This window comes from Carassius gibelio, chromosome B16, assembly GCF_023724105.1.
Source record: "Carassius gibelio isolate Cgi1373 ecotype wild population from Czech Republic chromosome B16, carGib1.2-hapl.c, whole genome shotgun sequence".
Taxonomy (NCBI): Eukaryota; Metazoa; Chordata; class Actinopteri; order Cypriniformes; family Cyprinidae; genus Carassius; species Carassius gibelio.
The window spans coordinates 29,771,550-29,785,073 of record NC_068411.1 but is presented as its reverse complement, the minus strand read 5'-3'; the positions used below and the strand labels follow the sequence as shown (position 1 = coordinate 29,785,073).

At 34.3% G+C, this 13,524-nt stretch overlaps 1 protein-coding gene across 1 annotated transcript; it reads left to right on the top strand.

The window, feature by feature from the left end:
* Nucleotides 1–6,483: 6,483 nt before the first annotated feature.
* LOC127974427 (free fatty acid receptor 3-like) lies at nt 6,484–10,438 on the top strand. The gene is made up of 2 exons (XM_052577663.1): nt 6,484–6,638; nt 9,061–10,438. Exon 2 carries the CDS (start codon nt 9,084–9,086, stop codon nt 10,065–10,067), a length of 984 nt encoding a protein of 327 aa, XP_052433623.1. The 5' UTR covers nt 6,484–6,638; nt 9,061–9,083; the 3' UTR covers nt 10,068–10,438.
* Nucleotides 10,439–13,524: the final 3,086 nt, after the last annotated feature.

Below are 13,524 nucleotides of genomic sequence, written 5' to 3'. Positions count from 1 at the left end.
CGGGAGTTCAAAGCGGGTTCGCGAATCATTTGAGTCAGTTTGGGAGTTCGGAGCGGGATCACGAATCATTTGAATCAGTTCGGGAGTTCGTAGCGGGTTCGCGAATCATTTGAGTCAGTTCGGGAGTTCAAAGCGGGTTCGCGAATCATTTGAGTCAGTTTGGGCATCGCAAATCATTTGAATTAGTTCGGGAGTTTTTGAGGCCAATTTGAATAAAAGTCGGAAAACAAAATTAATACAAGGGTTATTTTAGTATCATTGAAATACAATTTTAGGTTTATGATTTTTTTTTTTTTAATTACTATTTTAATTTTTAATTTACTATTTTAATAACTATTTTAACAAAATGTCAAAAATAATAATTTTTTTAGCCAGTGTTTCAAGCAGTAGGACCATAATGCATTAGAAAGGTTAAAGGGATAGTTCACCCAAAAATGAAAATTCTGTCATTAATTATAAAAAACTATAATAATATTACAGTTATACTACAATAACAGGTTTTTCATGACTGTGGAAAATAAAAAAGCCATTATGAAAAATATATATATTTATGAATTGTTTGTTTATTGTTTTTGGGATATTTTAAGTCATTAATAAGCCCCTCTTGAAACAAACAAAGTTTAATTTCATTAATAAGACCTCAAGTTTATATTATTTGCACGTCAACATCTCTTGAGCATGTTTTATGACAGCAGCATGACTAAAGAGCTTGTAATGTTCTGGTTTGCTGGACAAACATAACAATAACATACAATACCATACATATTTTGGATTAATTTCTGCTCCAGTGACTAATTGCAATCTGTTTGAGGGACATGACAACAGTGGCTCAAACTGGCAGATGAGGAAACAAAGAGTGTTTTTGTAATTCTGTTCTGTGATTTAGTTTTATTGTTTTGAGTGTTTTGTTTTGAACTCAAGTGATTCATAACGTGAAGCCATTTTTGCACTGATGCCAGAATTACTCATGCGTTGTAAGTTTCAGATAAAAAACTAAATAATGAACTGAAATGAAGCACAATTATTTAATTGCAGGGTTATCAAAAATAGACTTTAATACATAGTAAGACAGAAACAGAATAATACCAAAAAAAAAAAAAAAAAAGTCAAAATATATAACTTTTTTTTTTTTTTTTTTTTTTTTTTTACAAACAATACAAATAATTTATTATTATAATTACATTTTATTCTTAATACTACTGTTAATAATAATTAATGTTTCTGTGAAGCATCTTTGAAACTGTATGCATTGTTTTATATATATATATATATATATATATATATATATATATATATATATATATATATATATATATATATATACACACATTCTAGCATTATTTCACTGAATATTCTGTAAAATAATAAGAATTATATAATTAATCATACAAGATTAGACAATGGCTGGACAATATGGCTAAAAAATATATATAAATATTTTACCTTTTTTACTATTTATATTTTTCTTTATTTATTTAAGGTTTTGATCATACTGACCAACCTTACAGTGTATATTGTAATGAAGATTTTTCATTTTATAATTTTGTTGGTTCTTCAGATGGTCCAGATGTCGACCAATCAGGGAGTGGCATGCTGAGGCTGCAGATCTTCTCCACCAATCAGAGTGTCCGTTACGCCTGCATCGCACGGGATGACGTCACAGGAGGGACATCGAAGCAGTAGATAGACCTGGCCTTTGTGGGAGAGTTAATGGCTCTCTGTGGCACTTTGGTGATAGATGCATCTGTCAGTTCATTCTTCGGCCTGACATTCATTTTCTTGACCGGAGAGGGAGTAATCAACCACAGGATTGATAAATTCACGTGTCACCTCTCTAGAAGGAGTCATAATTTTCTTTCGCCTTTAATGGTTTTCCTTTGCAGGATTCTTTCTTCTATTTGCTGGCTCCATTATTGATGTTTCTGTGTTGTGTTTTTTCTCTGCCCTTTGTGCCCTGACTCCATTTCTGTCTGATGTTATTAGCAGTGCTTGTTAATCTAGTTCTTCATATGTAAAATATAAAAATCAAGTTTAAAGATACGTGGCTCAGCAGGGAGTGTTGTTACACTCATCATAATTATCCTTGTGATTATTTTGCGTCTGCATGCGACAAAGAAACAGTACGTCCCTTCTAAATGCTTCAGTTTGTTGTTATGTTTTATGATGCTAAGAAGTCTGACATGATTAGTTGCTCATATTTACAGTTGATTGGAGGCTTAAAGATACTCTTGGACTTCAGAAAACAAACCAGAATGAAGGAATGACAATAAGACAGTGATGGACAATAAAGCTACAAAAAATCTAAATATTTAAAAAATATATTTTTTATTAGTACAGATGATGATAATGATAAATGATGATAATATAATATATTAATTATATAATAATAATAATAATAATAATAATAATAATAATAATAATAATAATAATAATAATATATTTTGTAAAAATAAAAATATTTCGTATTATTATTGGTATTAAAAATAGAAATTATCTATAAAACTATTTTTTTATTTTCATTTTGATTATTATTATTGTTTGACTCCTCACAATAACAGTAAAAAAAAAAAAAAAGTAAAACAAATAAATAAATGTAGTGTAATGTAAAATAATATCTCTGAAGCCTGGACAATATGGCTAAAAAAAAAAAAAAAAAAAAAAAAAAAAAAAATATATATATATATATATATATATATATATATATATATATATATATATTCATTATATAATATTCATATTTTGTATATTAATTACGCTGATAATAAAAATACTATTTTATATATTATACAATGAATTTTGTATATTATTTAAAATTACATACAAGTAAAATATAGTAGCAATGTAATTTAAAAAATAAAGTATTTTTTCAGTTTTTTACTAAACTTTACAAGAAAAAAAAATCAGTATATCAACACAAAGTAATAATCAGCAACATTTGCTTACATAAACAGTTTCACACAGAGATAGTGAGATTTATTTTTATTTATTTTTTGATGGAAACCACCCTAATCCCACATAACACAACTCACTCCCACAAAACTTCACCGCCATTCCCAATAACAACAATGGGAACATCAACATCAACCCACTCCATCATAATAGCCATTTGAACACTGATGTATTCCAATGCAACTTCAGTACAGTCCCAGACAATAGGCATCAAAACAATTCGTATTCAAACAATGACCCTCAGAGATCGTTCCCACAGTTTGTCCAACACAGTCCCAATATTCTCATACAAATGGGCGATTTTCAGCCTGGTGCGCATGTGCCAAAGCAAAGCAAATCAGATGGTCCAGTAACATGCATAAAGTGCACTACAGAGTCAACATATTAACAGCAACCATCAAAATCATTCTCAGAATGGCTTGCTGAACTCTGACCCTTTGACATTGAGTAATCAGACACAAACAGTGCTCAACAATGCTTCAACAAATGCTTCTGGCCAACCCCATGGCCTCATTCAGAATAGATACTCTCACCCTACCAATCAAACCAATGCAAACCGCCGAACTGCCAACTCCAGATCATCAGCTGAAGACCGAACTCGACGTTCAATCCCCGTTCAGACCCACAGTCACTCCAGAATGCACCTCCAACAGATGCATTGGGATCATTTGCAGGGAACACCTGTATATCCCAACCCTGAAGTCTATAGTTCAGACAGTAGTGGATCTTCAGATTGGCCACAACGAGATACACAGAGACATCAGGAAACTGAATCTTCAGGAAGGTTGACCCCCAAAGAAGAGACGTCCAGAGACCAACCATGCTTAACAACTCCCAAATACACCCAAATGAGCAAAGACTATAAACCCAACAGAACTTAAGCACACAACCACAAGTCCAATCTCAAATCCAGACTCCAATACCTCAAACCCAAACCTCTTAGGATCAGAATCCAATCCCCATTGCTCTACCAAGACCAATCCCAATTTTTAACCATGCATGGACACCCAGCCCATATGCGAATGGTGCATGACCTCCTGACACTACTTTAAATGAGTGAAATGCATCCTCACATTTTGTGGCTGATGAAATTTCAACTTAATTTTTAAGTTGTACGAGTTTCAACTAGGCAAGATTTTAAAATGTTTTGTACAGCCAATTTGATTAGAATTAAAAATGGAAAAGAATAGTTCACCCAAAAATTTAAATTGGCTGAAAATGTCCTCATCCTCAGGCCTACCAAGGAAGTTAAGCCTGTTTTTTTTTATGATTTGGAGACACTTAGCATTCCATCACTTGCTCACCTGTGGATCCTCTGCAGTGAATGGGTGCCGTCAGAATGAGAGTCAAAATAGCTGATTAAAACACCACAATAATCCTCTAATCTATCAGTTAATGTCTTGAAAAGTGAAAAGCTGTTTGTTTGTAAGAAACAAATCCATCATTACGAGGTTTAAACTTTTAAACTGTTGCTTTGAGCCCAAAAAATGAGTCCATAATCAGTAATGATTGTTCATTCCCTGTTGTCTCTTACATCCGAATCCACCAACATATTTGTTTAGAGCTGTTTTGAACTGTTTTCTGTGCAGATTTCTCTCCTGATTCAGACCAGACCACTTTTTCACTTGACAAAGCAATATTATGGATAGAGGACGGATCTATCATTGGATAAATGTTAACTGATGGACTGGAGTAGTTGAATTGAGTGGAATATTTTAGTGCAGTATTTATATCCATGCTTTAGTGACAGGGACCCGAAATGGTTTCTCTGTGGTATTTCTGCGAAATCTCCCTTTAGCCTTTATGCTTAAGAGTATATGTTTATTCTTATAAGAATACCGCATTGTCAGCTCAGCAGCAGGCTGATGTAAAATTAGCTCACACTCTATGTTTCACCGTTTCTAAATCAGTCACTAATGAATATACAAATATGTTAAGGCTCTTTCATATCTCGCATCAAGACTTCAGCGCTCCATGTGAAACGCCCTGCAGTCGGTATCAAAGAAAAACAATATTAAGAGGTTGCTAGTAATGTATGTGTGCAAACAGTGAATTGTAGAAAGAAAAAATACAGTTTTGTCTCTAGATGCTGTTGATGTTTTAAATTAGGTCAGTTGATTATATTAGTTAATGCATTTCTGTTTGTATGTTAGTTAATTAAAATGAATCATTGTTTGTATAGTGCATTAATGTTACCAGATACAAATTTTGATTATATGTGTTAACAAGTGTTGAATAAGATAACAGTAAGATACGTAAGTAAGTATTGTTGCATGCTTACAAAGGAGACCTTATTGCAAAGTGTTACCAAATAAGTATCTATTCATGATTTTAACAAGCAGTACAAGATGTGAAAGTGGAAACATTTATAATGCATTGTGATGCATTCGAGATCTCTTAAGTTTGACAGTTAAAATAACTTTTCTGAATGATTAACTTGAATACAGGCAGACTTTTTATACGTCATGCAAATCGTCTGCTAATCATTGGCTTTCAAAATCATTAAAAAAGGTCTGTGAATGGGGTTAAAGTTAAAATTCATTGGGCAACACTGACTCGAGTAATGTGAAAGGGCCTTAAGACGTGCTTTATATCAAATGAAACATTTTGTTCTTTCTTTTCTCCTCCTTTTCTCCAGAAGGTCCACAGAGGCAGACCCAGACGTTGAGAAAATGCAGCGCTCGTCTGACTCGACACCATTCGAAACGAACGCTCAGCCATTCCTCCGGCCCTCGGCTTATTTTGCCATACAAATCTTTGTGTTTGGTCAGAGAGAGACGGCATTATTGATAAAAAGACTGATCTTTTTGTTTCTCCAGCACAGCTGTCACGTAGACATGCGAAAGCTGTGTCTGTTGAACAGGACACTGTGTGAATTTCATCCATCTGAACAATGCAGCTCTGGGATTTTTCTTGCACTCAAGTGTCTGGAAATAAAACACAATGCAGTGTTTTTCCACAGACAGGAAGGCTTGAACAAAATCCAAATGAATTAGGATGGCTGGCAGAGCTGAACTACTAAATGATAAATAATGGACTGCCGCTGTTTGTCCTCTCAACTATTTATTCAGCTTTCTGCTCACAGATGCTTCTTGTAGCGCTGCTCAATTACTGCGATCCGCTACGGTGCTTTTGTGGATGGATTGCGCATTTGAGTATGAAGGAGGCCCACCTAACGGATGTGTAATTAATTAAGCTCTTTAATTTTTATGTTAATGATGTGGAAAATGCTAATGAGTTTAAGTAAAATCAGTTGCTGACAGGCCTTGCAAAAATATGATGAAAAGCAAATGTTTGGTCAGGTGCTTTATGTGAGCAAACTGGAGGTTTTTTACAAATATCTTTGTTCTTCATCACATCTTTAATACAAGGTTTCTCAAAGTTAGACACAGGAGTAATAGAGCACTACTGAAGATGTTTGTAGAAGACGAAACTTCCCTCGTTGACTTAACCTCAAACACAGATTAAATGATAGTGTGCATGTATTTATATACGTGCATTCTACAAAAAAGTGCACCTTAATGTTGGGGAAATAAATTCACTTCCTTGAGAAAATGAAAAATGTCTCGCTTTCCTGTTTTGTCATCGTAGGTGCAGCATGTGTCAAAGTGACATAATGAGAAAAAGCTTTAAAGGCTCCAGGAGCATCACATCACGTCTGAATCTGTGGTGTGGACTGATTCTTTAAGGTATCAAATATTTTGCTACTACTATTTTGTTTTTTAGATTTTAAATTGTGATGATTTCTCTGACGACTCATGCTTTAATGGGTAACCTTTTTCAGTTTTGATCAGAACATTTTCTCTGATCTATAGGCAACTGAGAAAACATATATATATATATATATATATATATATGTTCCTCATACGAGATAACATGCATTTTAATATTTACAGAAAAAAACTATGCATGGAATGCTTAAATTATTTTGAAGGCTTATTTTTATATTGATCTTAAAAATGTATTTATTTGTATTTGTACATTTTCATATCTAATAATGATATTTTTCTGAAACATAGATGTTGCAGGTTGGATGTTGCTAGTTAATTGGATGCTCATCTATAATATATATTGAATTTTATCATAAATTATTATTATTAATTTTTTTGAGAAGTAGCTAGATCTACAAGCAGTGTTGTTGTTTTTTCACATTACCGCGTATAACCTACTTTTTTATTGCAGGAATTTCCAACTAGTTTCACATCTCACATTCATATATATATCCACGTATAGACTAAATAGGTGCAACTAAATTTGTATTCAAGGAAATGCATTTTGAGTATTTTTAGTAGCGTGTAGTAATTTTAAGTTCTCTATCAAAAGGATGACTCAGTTGCTGCATTTACATTACAAAAACCCTAATAATCATGCATTCTGATCTCTCTCTGTCTGTGTGTGTTGTGGAATAATTTTTTTCACAGTTATAACACCTGATCCTGTGACAAGTTTCAACATGCATTTCCTGAGATGCAATATATTTAGAGTTTATCTGAGCTTATTCTAAACATACAGTGCTGCATGCTTTTAATTATTATTCCAAAGATACAGTGGATGCATATTTAACACAGTTGTCCCGCATCTGTATTGAACTCTTTTTAATGCCATTAATAAGTGACCTACTTACCGAAAACATTATTTATTACCCTAAAGCTCCATTGTGTGATCAAGATACTGGATTAGTTACTGTAGAGGACAATTACATTTATGAGAAAAACTCCTCGTCAAGCAATATCACACTGAACTAAAGACAATAAAACCATGCCTGTTTTTAGTATTGAGGAGATGAGTATCAGCAGCTTCCTGTTGTTTATAAATAATGGTGTTTTTTTTTTCTTAAGAGACAAAGGTTGACAGAACTTTGTCATCCATCACTATTTAAATGTAACCATGAGACACTTTTAATTCTGGAGTATTGCATGTATTGCTCTTGCTGGAGGGCCATCAGATATTGACTCTCATTCAGCTCGGATAAAAAGCATATATTTAACCAAACATTTGGTTTGTAAGCACTGCAATGTGTAATTAGTGTGCCACCACCTCATTTAAAATGTCCAGATATCAGTGCAAAATGATCAGAAATGCCTGTGAATTAGGATGTAAGCTATGAATCGACATGTTGTCAATTATGACTTTCATAAGTATAACTGTATCATAATTTAACTTTTTATATCATAATTGACTCATAATAGTCATAGTTTTTTTATCGCAAAACTATGTCATCGTATGTCATTTTGACATTTTGTCTCACAATTTAGACTTTTTTTCATGATTATGATTTGCTCTAGAATGTGATAATTTAGACTTTTTATCTCATAATTTATGTTATAAGACTATCGCATAATTATGATTTAGTCTGTAATTATTTGGACTGTTTGAGTTGTTTAAATAGCAAATGTATTTGCGCTCATTCGTACGCCCATGAGCGTTGCTATTTTGAAAATAGACTGTGCCAAAGACCAATTCAAACTTAGTCTAAAGTCAAGGGCGTAAAAAAATGTTGTTATTTAAAGAGTGTGTTAGTAGAAAGTCCGACTCTGGGCGGGTCCACAAAACACGTTCACTTATTACACACAGGGCAGCAACACACAAACATTTTAAATATGAAACAATAAAAGATTAAAATGAAAAATATTATTATTGTGCATAGGTTACATGATTATAAAAAAGCCTGCAGGTCATAATGGATAGCGATTGCATGTATCAGAATTAGGCTACATTTGCTTGTGCATGAGCAGATCCATTTCATCTCTGGAGACATTGACTTTTGAACTTTTGTCGTAATCACGACTTATCTTGGTTTGTCATTGTTTTGTATCTCGCAACTGACTTCTTGTGTCAAGATTTTATCTCATAATTATGACATAAGTCATAATGTCATAATTTAGATTTTTCCTTCATAATTGACTTTTTATTGCATAATTAGGACATTTTAGTTCATTATTTTTTTTGTCATAATTTGGACTTTTATCTCATGACTGATTTTTCATAAATAGATTTTCAACATGCATTTATAAATTTATTTATTTTATTTTATTTTTTTGCATGCAAGAAATGGACTTCAATAGTAAAATGCTTGCAGTTTTTCTAATTTTCTCTGTTTTTTTCTTACAGAGTGTTCATTGCATCTAGTGACCATGACGTTGACAGTGGGTCTCAGTAAAGTTGTTTTAGTGGTCTACGGATTCACACTGATCACAGGCCTTCCCGCCAACATTTTGGCTTTCTACACCTTCTTTAAGAAGGTCCGCCAGCGCTCCACCCCGATGGACGTGCTGTTACTCAGTTTAACCATCTCTGACCTGATCTTCCTCCTTTTCCTGCCGTTTCGCATGGTGGAGGTGGCCAACATGAAATGGACTCTTCCTTACTTCCTCTGCCCGCTGTCGGGATTCATCTTTTACTCGGTCATCGCCAACAGCGTCCTTCACCTGACGGCCATCAGCGTGGAGCGCTTCCTGGGTGTGGCTTTCCCCATTAAATACAAGCTCAAACGCAACCCCAGAAGTGCAGGGATTGCCTGCATCATATTCTCGGTGGTGTCAATGGGACACTGCAGTATCATCTACATCATGCAATACCACAACCATTTCAACCCCAACATCAGTGATCCATCCAAACGTAACACCTGCTATGAAGAATTCACTGATGAACAACTGAAGATCCTCCTACCGTTTCGACTGGAGCTTTCTGTTGTCTTCTTCCTCATCCCTTTCATCATCTGCTGCTTCTGCTACATCCAATGCATCCGCATACTTTCCCGGCTATCCAATGTTAACGTCAAGAAGCGGTATAGAGCCATCGGGATGGCGTTGGGCACGCTTCTGGTCTTCATTATCTGTTTCATGCCCTTCAACATCTCACATTGGGAGGGATTCATAAGCGGCCAAAGCTCTAAATGGAGACAACCTGCTTTACTCACCAGCACGCTGAATGCATGTCTCGACCCTTTCATTTTCTACTTCTCTTCTTCCGCACTCAGAGGGACTTTCAAGAAGGTTTTGCAGGGACTGGCAGCGCGTTTTCTCCTTCCTTGCTGCCGCTCAGCTCTCTACTGCCCATTATTCAACCGTGGCAAACCAGACGAGCGAACGCAGAGCACTGATGACAGCATCCGCTAACATTTCAAGTCAGTTTTTGCATTGAATAATCTGCCTGCATGTGCATCATCAATACATATGATTCAGCCCAAAGCCGATTGATAATAATAATTCTGATGCACCACCATGACCCAATGCTTTATGGATAGACGACCAGCATAGAAATGCTTCCAGCATTATTGCATGACTATTTAACCTACACCTTTGCAGCAGCTGTTTCGCACACAATGAAATGAAGAGCATGAGTGTACAAATTTGCAGTGCAAAAAGCAATTGTATCCGAACTAATATGCAGCATTGACTAACAGCAATGCTATAAATATAATCAAAACAACTTTGTAAAACAAAGTTTTGTTGCTACTAATATTTTAATAAAAGAAACTCAAAATTAAGCATTCCTTCTTCATTGATTCCTCCGTCCTGAACTACTCACCCATTATGCACGAGTGCCATTTATTTTCTACACAGCACTTAAAGGTGCCATATGACATTTCTAAAAATAAAATTATTGTGTATTTGATGTGATGCAATGTGTTTATGTGGTCTAATGTTACAAAAAACACATCATTTCCCACATACTGTGAGAAAAGACTTGAGACTTTAGTTTTTGCAACTTTACAGATCTTCTTTATGCACCAAGAGCTTGTAACACTGATGAAATTGCATCATATGACCCCTTTAAAATGCACTGCTAGTTTTTAACCTGCCATCTCTTTAGCTAGACCAACACAAACCTGTTCCTGTGATGTCACTTCCACTTCCTGGTACAGCATTTGGAGGTACAGGTTGGATTTTGAGTCTCTTATTTTGTCAGTTCGGTTTAAAACGGTTAATAATGAATCAAATTTATATTTTTAATCTGAATACGCTGTGTCACTGAAGCAGATTTTAAACAGTCATATCTAGTTTCCTATCTCTGTCTGTTATTACACTCACAGTTGTGTTATTCACCTAGCAACTACACTTTGTCTGTGTATACTTTTTAGTGCAAGTGGGAGGACGGTTGAACTTGATGTGGTTTAGTTGTATTAGCAACTCAAATGAGTGGCTCCTACAGGTATGTTTTTCCATGAGCAAAGATTGTAGGTTGCACATTGCTTACTTACAAGGCTCCATTGCTATTAAGATGAATGGAATTGCAAACGAATAGATGTGCATTCTTTAAATAAACCGGTTCAAATATCATACTGCTTTTATTAAATACCTTTTTGTGCATTATATTGCATTGCATGTGAGTGTTATAGAGTTTTGCTTAAATACCTTTTTGTGCATTATATTGCATTGCATGTGAGTTTTGTACAGTTTTGCTTAAATACTTATTGTGCATTGCATGCTGATTTGCATTCTTCAGTGCATTGCCATCGTACCCTGCAGGCTTCCTAGAAAACAGCCATAAACGACACATCTATTTATTGCTGCTACTGTATTATTCTGAGCAATGCTGTCCACTTTAAACGTGAGTTTGTTTCTTCTCTGCCCTACTTCTTCTTAAGCAAAAGCTGCATCTCTCTTTAGCCTTGTGACAGCATCTATAAAAAGCTCATCTCTCTTTTCTGTGGCAGAAGCATGTGAAACAACACACACTTTCCTGTTGCATGATGCAGAGGGAATCCAGGTAAAGTGGGACACTTTCTGATCATTTTTAATTGGCTTTTATATGTTCCAAAGGCATAAAAACAAAGATTGTGATAAAGATATAATCCACTGCACAATACAGATAAAAAGGCAATATTGAACTTGAATGCCTCTTCAAACACATATCACAAAATTCCAGGAGTGTAAATCATGATACAATCTATATTTTTAGGTGAACTATACCTTTAAGAGCAAATTTGCATGGTTTTACCTGATACATGAGTCAACATAGTACAGAATTAAAAACAAAAAAGCCTTATTATCAGACACAGCTATATATTTTCATGTATATAAAAAATATATATTATTTAAAAACTGTGTAAATATATATTTTAGTTGTTTCTATAATTGTTAACTTATTATAATATATATTTGATTATTTATTTTAATCAAAATGTGCATTTATCTTTTTCATCTCATTTTTTATAATCTTTTTGTCTGCAGTTTTTTTCCTCCTTTTATATAAAAATGCGACCACAAGATGGTGCTGTATATGAGTCATTGTGGAGGAAGAAACCTTTAAAGTAACCACACAGATCAGATAAAGTTTTTAAAGTTGGTTTTCAGATGTTAATGTATATCTTTTTCATGTTAAAACCACAAACATGTTTCAAAGCAGCAATATACAGTGCCTTGCAAAAGTATTCATACCCCTTCATTTTTTTTCACGTTTTATGTTGCTGCCTTAAGTCAAACCTCTTTAAATAACTTTTCCCCCACATCAATCTAAACTCCATACACCATATGGTTACAGCAAAAACAAAATTTCTTACAAATAGAAAAAAAAATAGTACATTGCATAAGTATTCACACCCATATTTAGCTGAAGCACCTTTACGGTCTTAACATTTTTTTGTTTGATGCAGCAAGCTTTCTCATCAGCATATGGCAATTATCTGTGATTCTTCTCCTCACCTGTTCACCTCTCAAGCTTTTTTAGGTTTTATGGGGTAGATGTACATTTTCAGAGACAGTTCTGGCTGTTTCAAACTTCTTCCATTAAGGCTAACAGAGACGACATGCTTCTGTGAACCTTCAATGAAGCAGAATTTCTCTCTGAACTCCCCAAACGTATGGCTAGATGCAAACCTGTTTCTGAGCTCTGCAGGCAGTTCTTTTGACCTCAGTGGATTGATCTGTGCTCTGAGATGCATCATCAGCTGTTAGATCTTATATTAAGACCTGTGTGCCTCTTCAAATCCATTCAATTGAATTTGTCACATGTTAACTTCACTTGACGTGTAATAACATCTACAAGCAATTATGAATTCTCCTAAGCTCAATTTCAACTGTCCCAGATAAGGGTATGAATACTTATGCAATGGAATCATTTAAGTTTTTATTTTTTATTTTATTTTTTATGAATTTGCAAAGATGTTAAAAAACAGTTTTTTTTCATTATTTACCATTATGGTGTATGGAGAGTAGATTAATGTGGAAAACAAGTAATTTAAAGCAGTTTACCATAAGGCAGCAACATAAAATGTGATAAAAAAGCCACTGTATGAGCAAATGTGCTCAGCTCTGTTTAAACGCTCAGTGTGTTATCTACTCATCAACAGATGAAGGAAATAGTAATGATTTTGTCTTGATTATGTAACTTCCATTTAATCACTAAAATCTGTCACTCATTTCAGTTTATCGAAATCTCACAATGTTCTGTTATGATCAAGGAAGTTCTCTTAACTGGAAATATAATGTGTGGCGTTTAGCATTGAGTGAATTCTGTCTAACCTATTTAAATATTTCTTTATTAATATGCTATTACATCTTTTATTAACAATTTGCATGCACGAGCATTATCCAATCGGCTCCTCCCGACTGCAGATGCTGTTTCTAGTGT

Bases quoted from the DNA above. Each gene is read 5' to 3' on its own strand.
- LOC127974427 (XM_052577663.1), top strand. From the start codon at position 9,084: ATGACGTTGACAGTGGGTCTCAGTAAAGTTGTTTTAGTGGTCTACGGA.